Source organism: Rattus rattus, chromosome 2 (genome assembly GCF_011064425.1).
Source record: "Rattus rattus isolate New Zealand chromosome 2, Rrattus_CSIRO_v1, whole genome shotgun sequence".
NCBI classification, from domain to species: Eukaryota; Metazoa; Chordata; class Mammalia; order Rodentia; family Muridae; genus Rattus; species Rattus rattus.
This window is the reverse complement of record NC_046155.1, coordinates 71,784,288-71,805,988: the sequence shown is the minus strand read 5'-3', so window position 1 is coordinate 71,805,988 and position 21,701 is coordinate 71,784,288. Positions and strand designations below refer to the sequence as shown.

The 21,701-nt window shown below is 50.2% G+C and overlaps 2 protein-coding genes across 14 annotated transcripts in view; both read right to left on the bottom strand.

The window, feature by feature from the left end:
- Positions 1–1,728, bottom strand: part of Fgfr2 (fibroblast growth factor receptor 2) — a 100,907-nt gene extending 99,179 nt beyond the window's left edge. For all 13 annotated transcript variants that reach the window (XM_032892466.1, XM_032892468.1, XM_032892467.1 and 10 more), the window contains exon 1: positions 1,440–1,728. In XM_032892466.1, coding sequence (XP_032748357.1) covers positions 1,440–1,605 — 166 coding nt within the window. In that variant the 5' untranslated portion in view covers positions 1,606–1,728. The remainder of the gene's footprint in view (positions 1–1,439) is intronic.
- Positions 1,729–1,756: 28 nt separating this feature from the next.
- Positions 1,757–18,458, bottom strand: LOC116893119. The gene is made up of 5 exons (XM_032895057.1): positions 18,262–18,458; positions 11,202–11,299; positions 5,961–6,140; positions 5,535–5,903; positions 1,757–2,073 (listed from the first exon to the last, which is right to left on the bottom strand). Exons 1-5 carry the CDS (start codon positions 18,456–18,458, stop codon positions 1,784–1,786), a joined length of 1,134 nt encoding a protein of 377 aa, XP_032750948.1. The 3' UTR covers positions 1,757–1,783.
- Positions 18,459–21,701: the final 3,243 nt, after the last annotated feature.

Sequence of the window (21,701 nt, the reverse complement as noted above, 5' to 3'; positions counted from 1 at the left end):
TCAGCTTCCTTGGTTTGTGCAGAGCCACAGACTCCAGGGAAAACCGGCAATTAGAGGAACATCCATTTTAATTATTAGCAAAATTAAAGAAGTACAGACCAGACTTTCAGAAACCCAATCCTTTCCTCTCACATTAAACCCTTTGAAAAACGTGTCCCTGTTGCAAATTACACTCTCCCTGACGTCACAGGCTAAGTTACAAAGAGGTGATTCCAAAAATGGGTGTGATTCCAAACACAAGCTCCTACCACATTTCCTTTCCAAAGACACCTGGCAATTTATAACATTTTCAGGCGTCTGTGTGCCCTCCCCCCCCCATCTACCCATCCCCCACCCTTCCACCCCCCACCCCCCACCCCGTCTCATTCACACAAAGCCAGTGAGAACTCCTGAGTGGATCTTACTGGGGACCCCTCTTAGATGGATACAAGCCCTCCTTGGGGACATCCTTGTGGGGTGGGGTTTCCATCCCCACCCCTTACCATCCCCCTCTGGATGAACTGCTCCTCAGGACCCTGATTCAGGGTGTGTAACCACAGCAACTCAGCTGACCCGCCAGCACTCAGGACCGTAAGGGACTCCAAAGCCAGCCGGCACCAGGTGGGCCCTCGGCAAACACGTTCATTAAGTGGCGATGAGTGCTGCGATCTGCAGTGTCACGCTCGGATTACCACTCAAAAAATAACTCGCCTACCAATATTCCCTCCCGATGACAGATTCCCATGCTGCACCAAGCAGAGAGGCTTGGCTATCGACCCCGGCTCTGAAGGACCTGGGAGAAGGACCAGCTCTTTGCCCAGCTCAGGATCTTCAGCCATCTTCTCCTCCTCACAACTAGCCTATTTCTCATCTGCAACCAAGTGTGCAGAGCCAAACACTAGTGAAATCTGGCGTTTCCTCGGATGGGGGAGACTCTTGCCAATTCACTTTCGAATCTTCCCAGCACAAAGCCTGCCCCTCTGTGATACTGGACATAAGCACAAAGAGCTCACAGCAGCTTAAAACTCCATCCAGCATGGCACAGCTCTTGATGCTCAACTTCAGAACCACCTTTTCTCCTAAACAACTCGAGAAAACGTCAGCCTTCAGAGGCTGCCTATCTCCTTTAGCCAAAAGATAGTGGATTCGAGGCTTTCCCTCCGTCTACAAAAGCAACCGCAGAAGGCCACAGTCACCCAGCCAGGGTATGTCCCCTCCAGAGTGCTGCAAAGAACTGCTGCCACCTCCCTCACCCAAGCACAGAGAACAGGGCAAACCAAACCACTCCACTCATGCCTGGGAGCCAAGACCCTCCCTTCTACGGTCTGATATGGAAGGTGTGGAGAGAGATCACCCTCATAAGGCAGCAGGCTGAAATAGGCCTTCCGTTCAAAGACCACTTCCCCCAGACACATCCCCAAAATAACTTGGTACCCTTAAAATGACACGCAAGAACTTACCTTCTGGTTCTAAAGTGGTATCCTCAACTAAACTGAAGGAGGGCCGGGCCAGGGACAAGGTTGCCATGGTGACCAAGACCAGGCAGATGAAGCGCCCCCAGCTGACCATGGTCACGGTGCCAATCCCTGGTCCTGTTCCATATCTCCATGTGGACGGTAATCCCATCTGCACACTTCTTCAGGGACCATGGGCTACCTGCAATGCCTTCAGCCCACGGGGGGCTCAGGAGCCAGGGCGCTGCTGTGGCTTGCTCAGGCTGCTGTTTGCTGCTGCTGTCGCTGCTGCTGCGGCCGCCCCTGAAAGAGAATCAGCCAGATTCAGTCTCTCCCCCGTGCCAACCGGCTTAAACCCAGATGGGATAAAAACCGTTTCTCAGTCTCTCAATACATTCGCAAACACATTTTTTCTCATTATCGGAAAAGCCTTCCATCCTCACCTCAGCGTCCCAGGTGTTTCCAGAGGCGTCCACAAACTGGAGTAAGCCAATCTTTTCAAAAAGCTTACTTTTTAAGACACACAAAGATAAACCATCGCTATAGGACCCAGCCACCCAGCCACGCAGTGCGCCCTTCCATCCACTATCAAGCCACCAGGTTGCTGAAGCAACTTGACCTTCCTTCCTCTCAAGGGCAACTGCAAAAAAAACCCCGAGTTAAAAACGCTGGGCTTGGCACGACCAGCCTCATTAACTTCTCTTATTCCAGCTGGCCTTTAAGAAGCTGACTGGAGGAAGGGTTTGCTCTGAGAGCCGCATTTCAGCTGAGCCGAGCTGCATGTCCCCCGCTCCAGAATGGTTCTCAGAAAGAAAAGGAGACCGACAGAATCAAAGAATCTCAGGAAGGCTACAAAAAAATTCCCACCAGTTTACACTTGTCAGAATTCATTTTCAAACGCGGGCGTGTATTTCAATCTTTCGCCAAGCCGCCACTTACAAAGAGTGAGTTTAATCCAACCGGGGGATTCAAAGCCTGAATTCCCTTCCACTGACTACGCGGCAGTGTACAGGCAGGCATACTAACTAAATACCTTCAGCGTACGTCAAAGGGGTAAAGAGACAGAGCAGACACAAACCTTGAGGAATAATTCAAGATTCTATTAGGAACGGTGATGATACGTACAAGCAGTTTGTGGTGTGTGATTGGCCTGCGAACTTTCAATATGTAACCTATTGGCTAAACTTCCCAAGTATCAGTTACAGGGGGCACTCGACTCATTAGATCCAAAGCAGAGAACTTCCCAAGAAAGATTACCACAGTACAAATAACTTTACGTTTGTTCAGTGTCTTCAGTGACTCAGTCTTGAGTCAGAATGCACAAGCTCTTAGAGAATCCGCTCAAACAGGAAAGGATCGGACAAAACCATGGGCTTTGGATCCTGTGGTGCACACATTTTATGAGACTGGGAATGGGTGAGCGTTTTAATGAGTGAGTGAGAGAGAGAGAGAGAGAGAGAGAGAGAGAGAGAGAGAGAGAGAGATATCTAATCCCACACTTTTGATGCTTTCAATTAGGACACAGGATTTCGATCGACACTGCCAGAACCTCCCTGAAGCCCTCCCTGTCCTAGGATCTGTTTCTTTCACCCTTCTCTGAGATTAAAAGGCAGAGAGGATGCACCATCTCCAAGAGGGAAATAAGAAGCTGCTGTTTGTTTCTGTCTTTTAAGCACAGGTAAAATGGTATAGCTAACAACAAAATCCAGGAAAGTGAGTGTGTGTGTGTGTCTGTCTGTCTGTGTGTGTGTGTGTGCATGCCCGCACGTGCACATGTGTTTGATCATGCATTTATGTGCCCAGGGTTTTTAGACACCTTGAAGGATTTTTGTTCCCCAAGTCTTCTTTCTTCTTAAAGCCAAGAGTCCCAAAAAGATAATTCATTGTCTATTTCTACATACCTGTCAAAGGAGACTACACAACTCTTCTCTACTAAGAGCTTTCAGAATGCAGGTAAATTCTCCGCCTCTCTAGCAACTTTACAATCTCAGACTCTAGTAGGTCCTGCAGCAGGGTGCTCAGGCCACCTTCCCTACCAGTCACTACCCAGGAGTGCCTCAGTTCCAGCGGAATGTGGAAGATGGCCCGTGCCCCAGGCTGACTCAATTTGAACGTGGGTTCTTCGAAGGCCCAGCCGCACGGCAGCCCCCTCCTCAAACCTCTGTAAGGCGAGAAGTGAAGGCAGCAGGTCTGCGCAGCTCCTCACCGGAGTGGACAAAAGTGCTGAGCGACCTCCTAGGCAGGATAATTAGGTCCCAAGGCTCCGTGTTGGGAACACAGGCCCAGCATGCTGCTGGCGGCCACAATCCCAGCTTCCTGCCTTCAATACCATAATCCTTCCTGGAGGCTGAGCCCCAGAGAAAGCCCCAGCGTGTTTATTTTTCCCCCTGAAAGGGGACTCTCTTCTCAGCCTAGAGGGAGGAGTCCTCACCCTCGCTCTTACGGATGGTTCTTCACGGCCACCCGCCCCTTGGGGTCATCTCCACACACGTATGCCTCTAAAGACAGGCAAAGTGACCAGCAGAAAGGGCTGGCGAGCTTGCGCAGTGTTGTACACGTTTACACACACTCTTCCCCATCTCGCAAGGCTAATTTAAGGCCAGCCTGGAGGGAGTTGGGGGGGTGGTGGCAATGAGGGGTGTGTTGCTACCTTAAAGGGTAGTTCCAGGATACCTCAGTGGGCTGTGCAATTGACATTTTGTTCCCAAGTGGATTTCTCATGGGAGAAGTCAACACTTCAAGGTTAATACTATATGTAGGCCCCCTAACCTGACTCAAGGCTCCTTTACTTCTCTACCCGGGATGAATTAAGGAAGGGAGCTGTCACGGGCTCGAGGAGGCGAGGAGGGGGGTCCTAAACACAATGAAATCCCAAAAATATAAACTGCCGTACTCCGAGCAGCTTGGGGTGCACATCGCCACCCTATTTCATTGTAGCGTTTCTTTCATTTGTCAGCCTGGAATATCCTGTTTTGTCCCTCTTCTTGGGGCGCTAAAGAGCTCTGAGAAATCTGCATTTTAATTGACATTCCAACGAGAGGGAGAGGGGCGCCTGATTGCTTTTCTATTCAAACTAAACAGGCTTTTCAGATGAAAATGAGTCCAGGCTGGTGGAAGATTTACAGGGATTTGGGACGCTAAGGACAATAGAGTTTTAAATGTTGATAGCGTTTCACACCAAACACATAATGGGTGCCCAGAGTTTGAAAGCAAGTCTGCTTCTAAGGGTAGGTTTTATTGAACTGGGGGAGAGGTGGGGGGAGATGTGGGGGGGAATTGAGGAAGGAAGGTCTTGGGAAGTTTGCAGGGGCGCGGAGCTGAAGCTAGCCTCCCGCGCCTGCCCCCTGGCCGCGACGGTGGAAGACAGCGCCACGCAGGGCCCTCTGCCGATTCCCCCGCGCTGAAAGAATGAGCGCGCAAGTTAGAACTCGCCTGTGCTTTCAACATCTCGGCGCGGCTGCGGTAGGAGCTGCTAGAAGAACTAGGAAAAGTCGGTCCAGTTCGCCCCCTAGCCCCAGGCGCGCGGCGATCCCTCCTGCGCCAACCGCTGTGACCAGAGAGGGACCGCCAGCACCGGAATCCCGAACCAAAGCCATTGCCTCCCCAAAGGTGTCACCCGGGCATCTCCATCCCTTTGGGGATGTTGCCTGACACACTCCAGCAGTTTCTTCCCAAGAAAGAACCTCTCCCAAGGGTCTGTGTAGTACCAGGCTGGAGCTTCCAGAATCCAAGAACCAGGCACCCCAAAGATGCCCTTCCCGAACCTCCGCCTATGGGCTGTGCCACTGGCAGGCGGCCCCACGGCGCGCCGGCTCTGAGCTCAAAGGAACGCGCCCAGTAGGCAGGACTGTGCCCGCCGGAGTCTGACAGGAAAGGGGTGCCGGCGGCAGAGGCAGATGTCAGCATTTGGATGGAGGTGCTGAAAGAACCTCCCCCCAAAAGCCAGCCATCCCCATTCATCCACTCCTCCATCACCAATACAGCCAGAGACTGACAGTTTTACCCGCGTCCTCCTCCCGGGGATCCTGCGCCTCGCATCCTCCCACTGAACCCACTTTCCCGGCTGGCGAAGCTCCGGAAGGGGTTCGGTACGACGATTACCTTGAATGGCAGCGCTCCTCTGCGCTCGGTGTTGCGCCGGAGCCCTGAGTGGGTCGGGATGGAGCAGGCGATGAGCTCGGAGGAAAACTCCAAAAAGAGAATGATCCCTTGGGTCGAAGCGGGCGCCAAGGTTCGGAGGCTTCACGCGCGCTGGGGATCGCAGAACAGCGCGGACATGACGCCGGAGCTGCCTTCGGATCTGGGCAGCAGCAGAAGAAAGAACTGGGGCTTGGCGTTCCCTACTCCAAACTTTGCTGGCGAGTGGTGAACACTCGCAGCGCTCAGGAACGCTGAGGCCCGGGGGCTCACGCCCGGCCCCCGCCAGCCCGGAGAGCAGTCGCCACGCCGGGCCAGGGACACACAGACAGCCTCAGCACCGGAGCTCTGGCAGCCGCGCGCTCGATCGTCCGTGCGCCCGCTCCGCGCCCGCCGCCGCCGCTCGCCTCTCCCGGCGCTCTCCCCGCGCCGCCCGCGCCGCCGCCGCAGCCTCCTCGGGCGGGTCACGCCCCCCGCTGAAACCCGAGCCGTTTCCTGGACGGCGGCGCCCGCTCTGCCAATCAGCGCCGCGCGCTGGGGCAGTCCCCAGCCCCGCGCGGCTCCCGACGCCTAGCAGCAGCAAAGAGACACCCGCCAGGCAGGCGAGGGGCCCCGCCGCGCTGCCCGCAGGGGTGTACAGATGACCTCTCGGAACCCGGCTAGTGAACCGCCCTGTACGCCTCTGTCCCCTCGTAGCCAGCCAGCTTCGGTGCAGAGAGAATAAGTTAAGTTGTTTTATGTCAAGTTAGGAAACAAATGACAGAATGCTGTGCAACTTCAGACACCTTAGAATAGGTCTGCAGCGTACTAGGGCCAGACATTTCGCGTCACTGAAGCTTCGAGGGTAGAAGCAGCTAATGTTCGTGGAAGGTGTTGCGTTATCTTGTTCTTCTGAACAATAGAAGGGGGCGTGTGTTTGGGAAAGGACCAAGTGAATAGGTAATTGTACTTAGTCCGCACATCTGCCTACAGAGTAACATAGCCAGATTCTGACAAGAAAACTGAAGATCGGAGAGGTTAACACAACTGGCTGCTGGTTGAGCCCTTAAATGTGGCTGTCTTCGAAAAAGCCAAAAACAGAAAACATCTTGTTTAATAGTATCAATGTAGATTAACATAAAGAAATCCAAAGGAGGGCTGGAGAGATGATTCAGAAGTTTAGAGTGCTTCCTGCCTTCCAGAGGGCCAGAAACCAATGGCTGGCATACTATCAGGCACTCACAATGGCCTGTAACCCCGGCTGCAGAGGCATCCAAAGCCTCTGGTCTCCTTAGGAAGCTGCACTGGCGAACACAAAGATACAGGCACATAGTTTAAAAATAAAAATAAATATTTAAAAGAAAGTGAGGCTGGAGAAATGGCTCAGTGGTTAAGAGTACTACCAGAGACCGGCTCAATTCCCAGCATCCACATGCTGGCTCACAACCACCTTTTACTCCAGTTCCAGGGGCCCCGACGCCCTCTACTGGCTTCCAGGGATACTGCATGCACAGTGTGCAGATGGACATGCAGGCAAACGTCCATAACTCACCAAATAAAATGAGAATGAATGAACGAATGAATGAATGAATGAATGAATGAATGAATGAATGAATGAATGGGAAGAAATCCAAGAGTCTAGAGAGGCATTGGAGATGTAGTGCAATGGTAGATGGCTTGCCTTGAAGTACAAGGCCCTCTGTCTGGTCTCCACACCCACAAGAAAGAAACAAAGAAACAGAAACAGAAAATACATTCACTCTATCAGAAAAGAAAAAGTCGTCTAATCTTGAGCAAATTGGATTCCTCTCTCTGACTCTTACATTGCAAAGCAGGAGTCTTTAACTAAACTGTCAGGCCCGGTTGTAAGTGATTGGCATCTCCCATTTGTCTCTTCCACTAGACTATCTTGGGATCATTTATCTCTCAATATGCGTTCCCTTTCCTTCCTTCAACCCTTGACCAATGGTGCTTAAGTTCAAGGCCACATAAATTGTAACCCTAGCACTCAGAAGTGTGTGAGGCAGGAGAATTGCCTTGAGTGCCGGGGGCGACTTGGTCTACATGGTAAGTTAGAAGCCAGCTACATTGTGTCTAAATAAATAAATAAATAAAATCTTGATTAGTGAGCCAATCATAATAGTACATGCTGTATTCCCAGACCTCACACGATAAAGAAAAGCTGGGGAGTTTGAAACCAGTCTCAGGCACATGCTGAGTTCGTATCAGGCCCGGGCTCCCTGAGACCCTGACTCAAAAAGGTCACTAAGTTCAGAAAAGCCTAGACTCCCTCTGGTGCCTGAAGACAAACAAAGCCTCAGGAAAGCTCACCTGGGAAGCAGGTTTGGAAGAGGAGAGGTACGAGAATCCCTAACCCTCGACTTCATGCGGTTTACACACATGAATTCCTCAGGCATCCCCCACACGATCAGAAGATGGTCTTTACTCACGGCATAGCCTCGGAAACTTTTATGCAAATCACTTAAAATGGAGGAGTAGCAAATCCATTTCCAATGCCTCGGGCAAATAGTTATGAAATTATAGTTTGAGAACTCAACAAAAATAGCAGCCTGATTTCCAAACGAAGTGGTCTGCTTATATGTTTAATGGAGAGGGGTGTGTTTTGGGTAAGTTCTATGGCCTGGATGGGAACACCGCAGCCAGGTACCACTGAACCATTCACTGGGGGGTACCAACCTATGCTCATTCTCTGACCTGAAGTCACAAAGGGAAGGCTATGGTCCTGCTGCAAGATGGTGCTTCTATCTTTATGATCCCCAATGATGGGAAACTCCGTGTCTCAGGACAGAGAGCCCTTTCCCTACTGCAGTGGGTCCACCAGCCATTGAAAATGAGGTTAACACATTCTCACATAAATTAATGGCCCAGGAAGCCACTGTCCCTGTCCCCCATTCATTCACAGCTTTATAGATACTGAATGGGAGGGAAGCCCTTCCGCCGAAAACAAAAACACCTTCTTCAACGTCAGAGGCAGTGTGCAGAATTTGTTCTTTATGGAGATAAAAAGGTAGCCATCCATCCAAAGTCCCTGATTGCCAAAGAGTGCCTTTTATTTTTCAAGTTAGGAAAACCTACAAATTTCTCAATAGGAAAATGTTTAAGTTAAAAAAAATTAAAGCATGCCTAGAATTTTTGGTTAAAAAAAAATAGTTTTGCATCATTTAGACTTCAAGTGACCTCAGTGGTTCAGGGAAGCTTTCCTACCAGCCAGGCTTCTGAATGAGAAAATAATCTCTTTGCAGGATTTTTACCCCCTCTCCCTTCTTCAAGTGGCTGGAACCCCTTTTGTCAATGGCCTCCCGTGAATGCTGTTGCTAATAAGCCTATTAATGAGTTTCCATGGCCGAGTGTGAATAGGTAAATAGGGCCCAATCTGTTGAGGTTTTGGGGGTGAGGGCAGAAAAGCCTGCAAGAACTGAAGGTGACAGTTTGAACTGAAGGCGGCAGGTTTAGGCTGAAAGAAACCCCAGACAAGGCCACATTCTCCACCCTCCACCCCCTACGGGGCCTCCTTTCTTCCCAATTTTCTCATTTTATAAAATGTCTTGAGTAGTCACCCTTTTCTTTTTTCTCCCCAGAAGGCCTGCCGACACCCCCTCCCCCGCTACTCTAGTAATGATACGTCAGTGGAATGAAAGGAAACTGAGGGCAGGAGAAATCAAAGATCCTACACTCATCAGGAGCAAACTGTGAGGTCAGCCCATCCCTGGGAGAGGGGAAAAGGAAAGGGGCCCCTCTCTGTTGAGATTCAGATGCTTAATTTTAACCATTCGTGTTTTAATGGGTTGTGTCTCCTTCACCCTATGGACAAGCTGGGTGAACAAAGGCTGTGTGGGTCTTCCCGTGTGGGCTTGCCCACAGGCAAAATGATGGGCTTCAGTCTTTATGTGACATCTCTATAAGGTCCAAAGCATGGCTGGAATTCAAGCTCATGGTCCAGGCCACCTACTCCGGGATGAGAAAAGAGCCCAATCAGTTGTGGCATCTCACTAGGGCAAGTGTGTGTGTGTGTGTGTGTGTGTGTGTGTGTGTGTGTGTGTGTGTGTGTGTGTGAAAAGGTATACTGTCTGTGTCTGAGAAAAAGTATACTGTGTGTGTGTGTGAAAAGGTATACTGTGTGTGAGAAAAAGTATACTGTGTGTATGTGTGTGTGTGTGTGTGAAAGGTATACTGTCTGTGTCTGAGAAAAAGTATACTGTGTGTATGTGTGTGTGTGTCTGTGTGTGTGTGTGTGTGAAAAGGTATACTGTGTGTGAGAAAAAGTATACTGTGTGTATGTGTGTGTGTGTGTGTGTGTGTGTGTGTGCGTGTGTGTGTGTCTGGTATACTGTCTGTGTCTGAGAAAAAGTATACTGTGTGTGTGTGTGTGTGTGTGTGCGTGTGTGTGTGAAAAGGTATACTGTGTGTGAGAAAAAGTGTGTGTGTGTGTGTGTCTCTCTGTGTGTGTGTGTGTGCGTGTGTGTGTGTGTGAAAAGGTATACTGTGTGTGAGAAAAAGTATACTGTGTGTGTGTGTGTGAAAAGGTATACTCTGTGTGTGAGAGAGAGAAAGTATACTGTGTGTATGTGTGTGTGAAAAGGTATACTCTGTGTGTGTGAGAGAGAAAGTATACTGTGTGTATGTGTGTGTGTATGTAAAAGGTATACTCTGTGTGTGTGAGAAAAAGTATACTGTGTGTATGTGTGTGTGTGAAAAGGTATACTGTGTGTGTGTGAAAAAGTATACTGTGTGTGTGTGAAAAGGTATACTGTGTGTATGTGTGTGTGTGTGAAAAGGTATACTGTGTGTGTGTGAAAAAGTATACTGTGTGTGTGTGTGAAAAGGTATGCTTGTGTGTGTGTGTGTGTGTGTGTGTGTGTGTGTCCCCATGTTCACATTGAATGTCATCCAGTATTCTAAACTACATGGACTTACTTCCCTGGGGGATATACGGTCCTTTGGAAGCCAGATATGGTGACGCATATGTATAATTCCAGCACTCAGGAGGTAGGGACAGAGAGAGACTCAGAAGTTCAAAGGCAGCCTCAGGAAGAGAGCTGGGGGCTAACCTGGGCTCCATGAGACTCTGGCTTAAGAAGAACCACGTCCTCCTAGTAGGACTATCTCACTTTGATGCCAACGGGATTTACTCTTTGAAGGTGAGGCCCCTCCCTTCACGGTTAGGTTCTAGCGTGGGTGAACTGGAGCCAGTTACTTCAGTGTCCTGAGTCATCTGTTTCCTCAGTAGCAAAGGAGCTTCTTATTCCACAGCTGTCACATGGATTCCAAAAGGCCAGAACGGATGAGGATGGGGCAGACACTACGGTACTCCCAGGGGGTTCCAGAACCTTTAGCACAGGGGAGAAGCCATGTGTGTGCTGTGATCATCTCCAACCACCCCATAGGTGACTACTCCCACCTCTCAGGACTATCCAGGATTGAGCTGGTGGCTACCCTATCATTACTGTGCTATTACTAATAATTAGTAAGAGCCTACATTAACATATTCTGGAGCCATCACTGCCGACACGCCCTCCCATTCCAACAGAACAGCCCAATGAGAAACACCCGGAGGTCGGCCTTAGCGTGGCATTGGTTGCACAGAGCGTGGGTGCATGGATGGCAGTGAGGCACCTGAGTGGTGGTCGGTACCTGCTCTTGCTATCAGTAGTTCCTGGGGGACATTGGAAGGACTGTGTGGGGCTGAGTAGAAGGCACACATAAGGATATAGTTGGCCCCGAGGACCACCCTGCAAGAGAAAAACAGCATAAGCACAGAGATCTGGCCAATCAGATGCATCTACCTTGTCTTTCCAGAGTCCACACAAAAGGGTTGCACATTCTCTCTCCCTCCTTGGCTGGACATTTGAATAATTTCATAATTTAGAAATGAAGCGGAAACTCCATAGGTAGATGGTACGAGCTCTCATCTCAACACCGCCCCCTTCTGCCCTGTGCCCGGTGGACAAAGGTGAGCTCCTGCCATCTGCTCACCTGAATCTGAGAAGGGAGCCGGTTGCCTAGCTGCTTAGTTAAGGCAGCCACATGCACAGCTAGGATGCCCTAAGTCTCTTGGCGGTTGACCATGGGACAGGAGAATCCGTGCTAGGTCCAGGCACCCAGATGTGGCTTTCACCCTCCATCCTCATCCCTTAGCACACTTGGCTTGTATCCACCTGCACGGAAGGCACTGTGCTCATCACTATCTGCATAATTAAGGACGGACACACACACACACACACACACACACACACACACACACACACTCCTCTAGCCTAAGAGATAAGCTTCTGGTGATCTCCCGCAGGCCTCTGAACATCCTGGCCAACACCTTGAAGTCCAGAAGCTGAGAGGTTGTCGTTTACCTGTCACTGAAGGACTTGCTGTATTACAGGAGCTTGGCATCTGTGTGGGAAAACAGACAGCGGTCGGCGAGCACTGCTCTTGACCCTTCTACTCATAATGAACCTCTCCCAGAAAAACGCCTCCAATCCCTGCACATCGATATTTAAGAGCAATGTATGGCTGGTCATTTTTTGACTACGAGCCTCCAGGCCCTTCATCATCACCACCACCAACACCCTCATCCTCATCACCATCCTCATCACCATCACCATCATCACCATCACCATCATCATCACCACCAGTATCATCTTCATATCACCATCATCATCACCACCATCATCACCCTCATCATCATCATCATCATCATCACCACCATTATCATCCTCATCTTCATCCTCATCATCACCATCATCATCATCATCACCACCACCACCACCATCACCATCACCATCCTCATCATCACACTGGGACAACCTCCTCCACAGCAGTCCACCCCACACCCCTTCAGCAAACAGCAGGGAAGTTATCCGTGTGGTTGTACACAGCGCTAAACAAATTATCACATGCAGTTCTACCTTTAGTTCTCACCTGCAACGCCCGTCCCCACCCGGAGCCCTGTGCTGCAATTTAGTAGCAGTAGCCACATCCTGAGAGCTCCAAAGCCATGTATAGCTCGTGCTACCACGGTGAACAAAACACAGATGTGAGAGGCTTTTGCTCTCACGATACTGTGAGCCAGGCCCTTGCTTACCACCTCCTCCTCCAGGAGGACCTCAGGTTTCTTCCTACCCATCCCCATCTGGACTACTCCCATGGCCTGTATGGAAGCACCTTACACTGCCAGTGGTCCCCAATCTTCCTGATGGTGGCACCATTTAGTACAGTTCCTCATGTTGTGATGACCTCCCTCCCCTGACCATGAAATACGTGTGTTTTCCAATGGTCTTAAGTGACCCTTATGAAAGGGTTGTTTGACTCCAAGGGGTCAAACCCCAAAGAGGTCAAGGCCCACGGGTTGAAAACTGCTAACTTAGGAGAAATGGGTACAGATTCGCCTGCCCGTCCTGACACCCCCTTGTGTCAGCCCTTGCTCTCCGAGGGACTTTCGATGGGCCTCCAGTCCCCCCACTCTAAGACCTCATTGTTCCCTTGAATTCTCAGAAATTCACAGCTGTGAGGATCCAGTGAGAAGTGCTTGCTGATTCAAGATGGCCATAGTCCTGGAGCAAGCAGGGGCTGAGTGGGCAGTGCTAAATTATACACATGGAAAGGCATAGCCTCTGTCTCTCCGGGTTCACAGGCTGGCCCTGCCTGCCAAGCTAGAGCAGTTTGGTGAGCTGTGCTTATAACTGACAGGCCTACAGATAGATTCTCGCTGATTGACGGTGATTGAAACATAGCCTCTTTGGATGTCTTTATAAGGTGCCCGGGGAACATATTTCAATGAGGTTTTACACACAGTGAGGTCTACCTGGAAATTAGGGAGAAAAAGCCATTTTAAGGCAAGGCTGACTTAGCCGTGTCATTCCCCTTGTTTGCAGTGACCCAGTTTCCACGGTGCGGGCCTCCTTTTCTGCCGATTTCTGCGTTTCTCGTTATTCTATTTCTCGAGGGTGTGTATCTATTTTGTCCAAATGTGTGAAGAAGTTGCCTTAATAAACCAAAAGGGAGAAAAACCAAGAGGAAGGTTGCCAGGATCCTGCTAAACTCAAAGAAGGAGGCAGGGAATACAGGTCAGGATATGCATTAAACCACAAACCCAGTAACCCTTTTAGGGTCCCGGAGCTCCTGTATTTTGTCCCCAGGCTGGGGATAAAGGCCATCAAGGAGTACGGAGATTTCTTTAACAGATTTCTAAGAACAGTGCTGAGCAAAAGTTAACTCCTAATCTAAGCTGACACTCGGGGACCCAGGAAGCAGGCGGCTCTAGGTGAAGGCCCTGGGTGCTTTGTTCCTCTGCCTCGGCATAGGAGGTAGATGCTCGGCGGACGCTAGCGCCCCCGTGTGGCTGTGGGCGTCCCTGCGGGCAGAAGAAGGGAAGGCAGGGCAGAGGCTCTTAGTGGCCTAGTAGGGTGCAAGAGAAGAGGCTTCCAGGGCAGCAGGAGCGTGTTCATTCGAACACTGTTCCCGGCTTCCAGTGGTTCCTGGTGTGTAGCGGATGCAGTGATTGGTGGGGAGGCGTGTCTGTAGGAAGAATCCAGCGGGTTGCCCAATCCTAGCTGAGATGGATGGTCTTATCCCTTGGTGTCTTGGGAGGGCGTGGCGAGCGAGCATCGGCAGCCTGGAATGTTACTACTTCAGGCCTCTTCTCTGTCCACAGGATGGCTTAACAACACCCCCCCCCACCCCCGAAGGCTGTTCCATATTTCCAGATAGTGGCCCCTTCTCTCCACTTGGATGAAAAGGGTGCCAAACAACCGCAGCAGCTTTGCGTTAAGCTAGGGTCTCCTTTCTGCCTTTACCACATCTTGTTGGAGTCCACCTGCCTGGTAGGCCTCCAGGCCTGAGGATCCCAGCTCCCTTCTACCAAGGCCAGTGAGTTCCCCACTCTGGGCTATTTCCTCTTGTTATCACCATATAACCATCCTTCCTGGTGCGGATACAAACTGTGTTGCCTGTCTCCTTGCTGAGCAAAGTGACTTGAAGGAGGAGGGATTTCTTTTGGCTCAATCATGTCTGGAACGTCATGGTGGTCTTGAGGCAGCTGATCACTTTGTTCCAGTGAGGAAAAAAGATTTCTCCTTTTTATTCAGTCCAGGAGCCTCACCACATAAAACGGTGACACTCATAATCAGGGTGTGCCTACCTTCCTCAATTAATCTAATCTGATCCCTTACGGACACTTGTTTCCATGGTAGCTCTAAACCTTATCAAATTAGCATCTGTGATTGGCCATCCTGGCCAGTTCTGCCTCCTCTCCACTAGTCATTGCCCAGAAATGGAAACCATTACCTTCCTTGTCCACCAAGTCATCTTGAGTTTTGATAGGTCCCCATTTGCAGGACCGTGACTCATTGCTCTTAGCATGGGTAGGGGCTTCCTGGGAGACATGGACCCAGTGTTTACTTTAGTCTAGTGGCTGTCATCATGGTCTTTTAGGGCTTATTTGCCTTCAAGCACAAGAACCCTGAGAGGTAGCACTAGGTGACCCTGGTTACAAGCCAAGCTTTGGTGTTGTGAGCTTAGCCAAGAATGTTGTTGCCATGGGGAAGGGAGTGGCTTTAGAGATGCTGACAGAGGCTCTGTGGGCTGCATCTTTGGCTGACTCTAGTGGCTACGACCCTTCAGCTGTAATCCAGCTGTAATGGACTGGGTGTCTGATCCTTCTTACAGACCCGTATATACAATGAGGTACAATCAGCTCTGTGGATCACCAGGAAGGTCCTCTGTCTGCAGACTTCCTGCATAGCCCTGGCTGTCCTGGAACTCATTCTGTAGACCAGGCTGACCTCGAACTCAAGAGACCTGCCTGTCTCTGACTCCTGAGTGGTCAAAGAAGTGTACCACCAGGCTGGTGAGATGGCACAGAGGTTAAGAGTAAATGGCTGCCCTTCCAGAGGTCCTAAGTTCAATTCCCAGCAACCACATTTAAAACCATCTGTACTAGGATCTGATGCCCTCTTCTTGCGTGCAAGCAGATAGAATATTCATATTCATAAAATACATAAATAAATCTTTCGTTTAATCAGAAGGGTTCCAAATAAATTACCTGATAGATCGTAAGTTCTTAGAAAGAGAAAAGCAAACCAGACCCCAACATGGTAAATACCACGATATAATGTAGACCCTGTCAGAAATGAATGAGTGGAAGCTGAGGAACAATAGATTCAATCACTCAAGCAGAGTTGGCTCTTTAAAAAAAAAAATGTGCTCCACCATCACCCAGCTCGGTGACCACAGACTAAGAGTGAGATTTGGGGGGCAGGGGTTATATTGGCACTTGATGTGTACATATTCTGTATCTGTCGTTTCCCCCAAACCATGCAGTAGAATAAATAACTCTTTACGTTACATTTACAATGTCTCGGGTATCACACGGAGTTTAGAGGCTGCTTACAGTTTCCTGAAAGACGTGTGGTTTGTGTGCAAACACGGTACCATGACATGTAAAAGTTTTGAGCAGGCACTGATCTGAGTATCTGTAGGTGACCATGGAGCAAGGCCCTCGCAGACAGAAAAGGACACTGCACCAGTGATTCATGCTGTTTGTGTCATTTCCACACCAGAGCCTCTAGGCCCCAGCCTCAGTGGAGCCCTGTTCTAACCCTGGCCTCACTTCCCGCTGCTTCTCTCTACTGAGTGACATCAGGCAAATGATGTGGCCCGGGGGGGGGGGGGCTGCATCCCTTTTGATGAACTATGACTCTGTCAGAATGGCTTTGAAACTGACCATCCTTCCACCGTGGTTTACACCGTCTAGGGCAGAGCGCTTCCTCTCATTCTTCTAATGGAGCCTCCACGTGGCCCAGAAGCCACTCTCTCCTTAGCCCCTCTTTCAGCGGAAGAAGTTGTTTATCTCTTATATTCCCATGCGTTCCTTCCCATAAAGCACCCTTCCATTTTCTTTGTAAAAATCCCCAGTGTGGTGAAAAGGGGACTAGACACCATTGCTATCCTCGTGCCCCTCAAATGAGACGCCACTTCTGAACTCTGAATGCCCTGGTTGCCAAATCTGATTAAAACAAAAAAATACAGGACGCCTTGTTATATCTGAATTTGGGGTAAACAGCAAATAATTTTTTAAATTTTTACTGTATGACCCCAGCATCATATGAGCTAATGTCATGATATAGCTGTAGATATTTCAAAGCATTATTCGTAATTTATTTGAAATTCAGATTTAACTGAGTATCCGGCATTAAATGTGGCCTCCCCATCCATGCCCTTCCCGTGCAGGATAGGAGTCAGTCTCATGGCGTCCACATTGCCTTTCTGTTACTGTGGTAAAACACCGACCAAAAGGAATGTGGGGAAGGGAATGGTTTATTGGGGAAGGGAATGGTTTATTTCTCCTTATATGTTGAGATATGTGCTTATCGGGGAGGGACATCAAGGCTGGCACTCGGACAAGGACCCTGGAGACAGGAACTAAAGCAGGGACCATGGAGGTGCTGCTTACTGACTCATTCCAAGGATCACCTTCAGTTACCTTTCTAAGAATGGTACCACCCCCAGCGGGCTGGGCCCTCCTGCATCAACTGGTCATCAAGACACGTCCACAGGCTGATCTGACATAGACAATTCCCCAACTGAGGGTCCATCCTTCCATGTGACTCTAGACTGGATCAAGTAAAACCAACCAGGACATGTGGGTAGCATGGCTGGGCAAATCCAAGGAAAACAGGCAACTAAAAGCCCTCCTCTCTGGATTTACACAAGAAGAGCCTTGAGAGGCTAGGAGGGTAGGCCTGAAGAAGATTGTAGTGTCTTGCTTGAGTTTGGTTTCCTGGGCCTCTGTGGCAACCTGGGCTTTCTTCCTAGCGACTGATGTATAAGTTGAAAGAGCTGTTCACACCTCGGCCAGTGGTTACAATCGTGTCTTTTTACCTGAGCTTCCTATTGAATGAGCTACCACCCTGAAGTTGAACTGGAACCATTGGAAATGCTGTCAATTGTGTAGGCAGAATGTCCATCAGTTTTTGCCGCCATGATGGTCATTAGGAAATCCCAACCTTAGAGCACCAGGTTCTCCAGGAGTCACAACAGAGTATTGACTCTCCGGAGGAAGCCTGGACACTGTCCATCCCTCAGCATGCAGGGACCATATGCCCCAAGTGTGATATACCATTGGTCCCCAGGTTTTCTGCTAGGTTACCTGGGGACTTAGGAGGGATGGGTACTAGCCTCTTACAGCACTCCTCTCGGCCTGATGACGGGGCTGTGACACCCCATCTTGACAACACTATAGGGAACTCAGGTACAATCACAGCTTTTGTCCTTAAAGAAGACAGAAGAATTCCTGCTCCCAGGGTGTCCTGCCTTCGGGTCCTTTACTCCTCAGATCTCATCCTGCTACCGGCTCTGGTCCTCCGAGAATGCTTTCTGTTAGAATCTCTTCACGGTTGTGAGCGGTCTCTGGTGACCTCACCAGTCCATATCCCGCTACCTCATCCTTCTTACCTCTCTGCCACACATTCCTCAGCTCCCATCAGCTAACTCTGTCTGGGTCTTTCAGTTTGACTAGGGTTCCATGGCAGCTAGGTTGCCTAGCCTCCCTGTGCCACCTCTGTTGGTTGCCGCATCTGCTCTATAAATGGCATACAGCTCCCTGTTCTGCTATAACCAGTTGCCATGAGCTCACAGACTAAAAACCGCATAAAGGTGCTCTCGCTGGCTCAAGGACCAGAAGAAGTCTGGGTGGGCTCACAGATGCTCCGGGCAAGCATCCGGCTCTACGTTCCCACAGGGTATCAGCTGGGTTCTGCTCCGGCACACTGCATCTCGGGACACTCGTGCATTCAGCAGGAAGCCTGTCTCAGCTCCTCTCTCCAATCTCAAAGTCAACACAACATAGAAGCGCTTCTCAGTGCCATGCAGAGTCTCGTCTCGTCTCCTGACATGCATCTCTGCTCCAACTGGGAGAAGTTGTCCCTTTTGAAGAGTTTGCCTGCTTGGAGAGATGGCCCCGTCCAAATAGCCTTGCAGGCACTCTTGTTTCATGTTGGTTTTTGATACAGGGTTTCTCTATGCAGCCCTGGCTGTCCTGGAGCTGGCTCTGTAGACCAAGCTGCCCTTGAACTCAGAGATCCACCTGTTTTTGTCTCCCAAATGCTGGGATTAAAGGTGTGCACCACCACCATCCTGCAAATGACCTCGTAGTTTAAAAGTACTTTTCCCACCAGCAACGTTATTTTACTAGACTCAGGGTATTGAAACAGGAGCATTCTGAGGGGAAGCAAACAGAGAAGAATACACCTGGCTACAGAGAGAAAAACAAATCTCAGAGACTGTGGCTGGTGCATGAGCTAACCCTCTCACAGGCCCTGGAGTCTCCAAGTCCCTAAGGAAGATGTCTATGGGACTGGGCTCCCACTGACACCCACAGGAGACTCCATTCCTCTCCTTTTCTATCTCCTAGCCATCCTGGACCACCAGGCATTCTCAGAGTCCCTTGGCTTGTACCTTGGCCCTTCAGTGGCTGCATCTACCATGACTTCATCCGGTGTCCCCCCACGTGTTCTTGGTTAACTTGCCTCTTCTCAGAAGGACATCTGTCCTATAGAATGGGCCGGTCTTAAGGAACTTAACTTGGTGACATCTGTGAGTTCCCACAGTCAAACAGTAATGCAATCCCAAGTGCCCCAAGGGGACGGTGCTAGGGGAGTCTTTGGCCCAGGGCTGCCTCTAGCTGGCTTAATACACAGTAGCAGTTGGCCATGCCCAGGGCGGGTCCCTTCTGGTCACTGTGGGCACCACCCAGAATGGCAAGTGAGAATATGTCCATAGCGTTGCCTCTCCTTAGCTTTCCAGCCTATCTGACCCCTGCCCATCTCGAGAGTAACTTTTCTACTGCTCTTAACTAGGACTGGCTCCTGCCTGTGTGACCTTTCACCTCTTCTGGGTCATCCAAGTCCATATCTTGGCCACTCTTCAGATCTCAATAATCTGGGAGGCTGTTGACCTCTCCTCTCCCCCTTCCCCTCCCCATCCTCTACCCCTTTCCCCCCACCGTACCACTGCCCACCCCTCCCCCACCGCAGGGCGTTACCCACTCTGGCAGGGCAGGCTGAGTACTGGAGCTGACCTCTTCACCATCCTGCTGCACAGCTGGCTAGAGAAAGAGCCACAAAGACATAGGACACGTCTGCTTTGGGGCCTGCACAATTCAGACGAGTGATTTTCAGGCAAGAAATAACCAGTCTGCTCATCCTGGTCCCACAGTAATCTGTCTTACAATGACTTTTTCTATCTAAAAGGAAAAACAACATTCAAGTCCTTTGGCAAGGTAGCCTATCCTTTTTCTTTTCTTTTCTTTCTTTTTCTTTTCTTTTTTTCCCCCCCTTTGGAGACAGGCTCACATAGCTGAGGCTAGCCTCAAGCTGACTAGGCAGAAGATGACCAGGAACTCCTGCTCCTCCTGCCCCCACCTCCCAAATGATAGAGTTACAAAGCCACTATGCTTGATTTATACCACGCTGGGGGATGGAATCCAGGACTTCACACGTGCTAGGCAAGCGCTCTACCTAATGTGCTACACCCCAAGGCCCCCTAGACCTTTCCCCCTTATTGGGCTTACTCCCATACCCACCCCGACTTACTGCAGAACGTTAAGGATTCAGACTAGATGCTGGGTACTGATTCCCTCATGCTTGTTCACTTACTGACCTAACACTGGCCTGCCTCAGGCTGCCGAGGGGGAAGAGTTGAGACAATCCTTCAGCCGTCTGGGGGATCTCACACCGTGTTTTCAAGACACATTTAATAAATCAGAACGCAGGCAGACACAGAGCGGTCCCCAGCCACAGCTTTGTGGAGAGCGAAGAATGACTTCCAAACACTTCAGCGTTCTGACCTTCCTCATTTCCGGAAGTGGCCTTAAGCTCACTTCCCCAGGCACACAAGGGAACAGAGCTGGAGAAAGATGAGGGACAGCTGTCGCTGCTGGGGGAACAGAAGAGACAGGCCGGGCCTCTCGGACCATTGTTCCTCTTTGGAAGGGTTTCCCAGACAGAGTCTTGCCATCTTCACATCACCAGAGTCTAACACTGCCCCGGAAGGAACAATCACAGTTTGTTAAATGAACAAATCAATAAAATGATTTCAGGCTGCCAGAGAAGATTCTAGAACACCTCTACTCGCCCGCCCCAATCCCTGACACACACTGCAAATGAAGCCTGGTTTTAAACCCACAAATGTCAGAAGCAGACTGCCCTCCTCATGCCCTGTCTAAGGGTAGTGTGTTTAAGAAAAGCGGGGCGCCCCCCTCAGCCACAGTGGGTCAGAGCTGAGAACCCCAGCCACATGGGAGGCAAAGTCATTTTGCAGCTGCTTATGTGATGTGTATCTGATGAATAAATAAACTTCATTTTCCAGGGCTGCCAATCCCTAAACATGCAGAAGTATACATTCGCTCAGAAACTTAAAAAAAAATAAACAAGGCCGGTGTGTTTGACTGGTTCTTCTTAGCGTCTCAGCTACTCACCTTTCAGCTGCTTAATAAACGCGGTTTATGGAGCCCCTCCGCCAGGCCTGTGTGGAGCAGTTCCGCTCTGAGGAAACGCCCCCTGTTAGACTGGAGGTGGGAGGGAGAAGGGAAAAGCTTTGCTTCAGCCCCTGTTTTTTCTGGGCAGGTGACCTTCTAAGAGGTGGCACTGAAGCTGCTGCTCTCAGCAACAGCTCAGCCTGAAATGGAGGTCAGTCAAGCCAGGCAAGAAGCTCCTGAGGTGGCCAGCTGCTACAACCTCCCAGGCACCTCAGGGGAGAAGCTGCCATTCTCACTCTTTTGTCCCCTGAGGGACATGCAGACCAGGGTAAGAGGACAGGAGGGAGATTTGACTTCTTTCCCCATGTCAGTCTGGAGTCAGGAACTAGAAGCCTTTCGCCCTCCTCTCTTGATCCAAGCTGCTGTGATGGGTGTACTCCACTTACCCAAATCTCTCCCACAGGGCGCCTGGGAGCCCCACGAGAGGCCATCATCCGTTCCCTGAGAGCCCACATGGTAGTAGGTCCTGGTTTCGGTGCCTGTTGGCCATTCTTCGGTGAGTAACACAGTCCAGCAGCACCAAGTCCATCAGGAGATGGAGGTCCAGACAAGTTTTAAGTTTGGCCAAGGACTTAGATGAAGGAAAGAGCCGCAGAGCCTGAGTA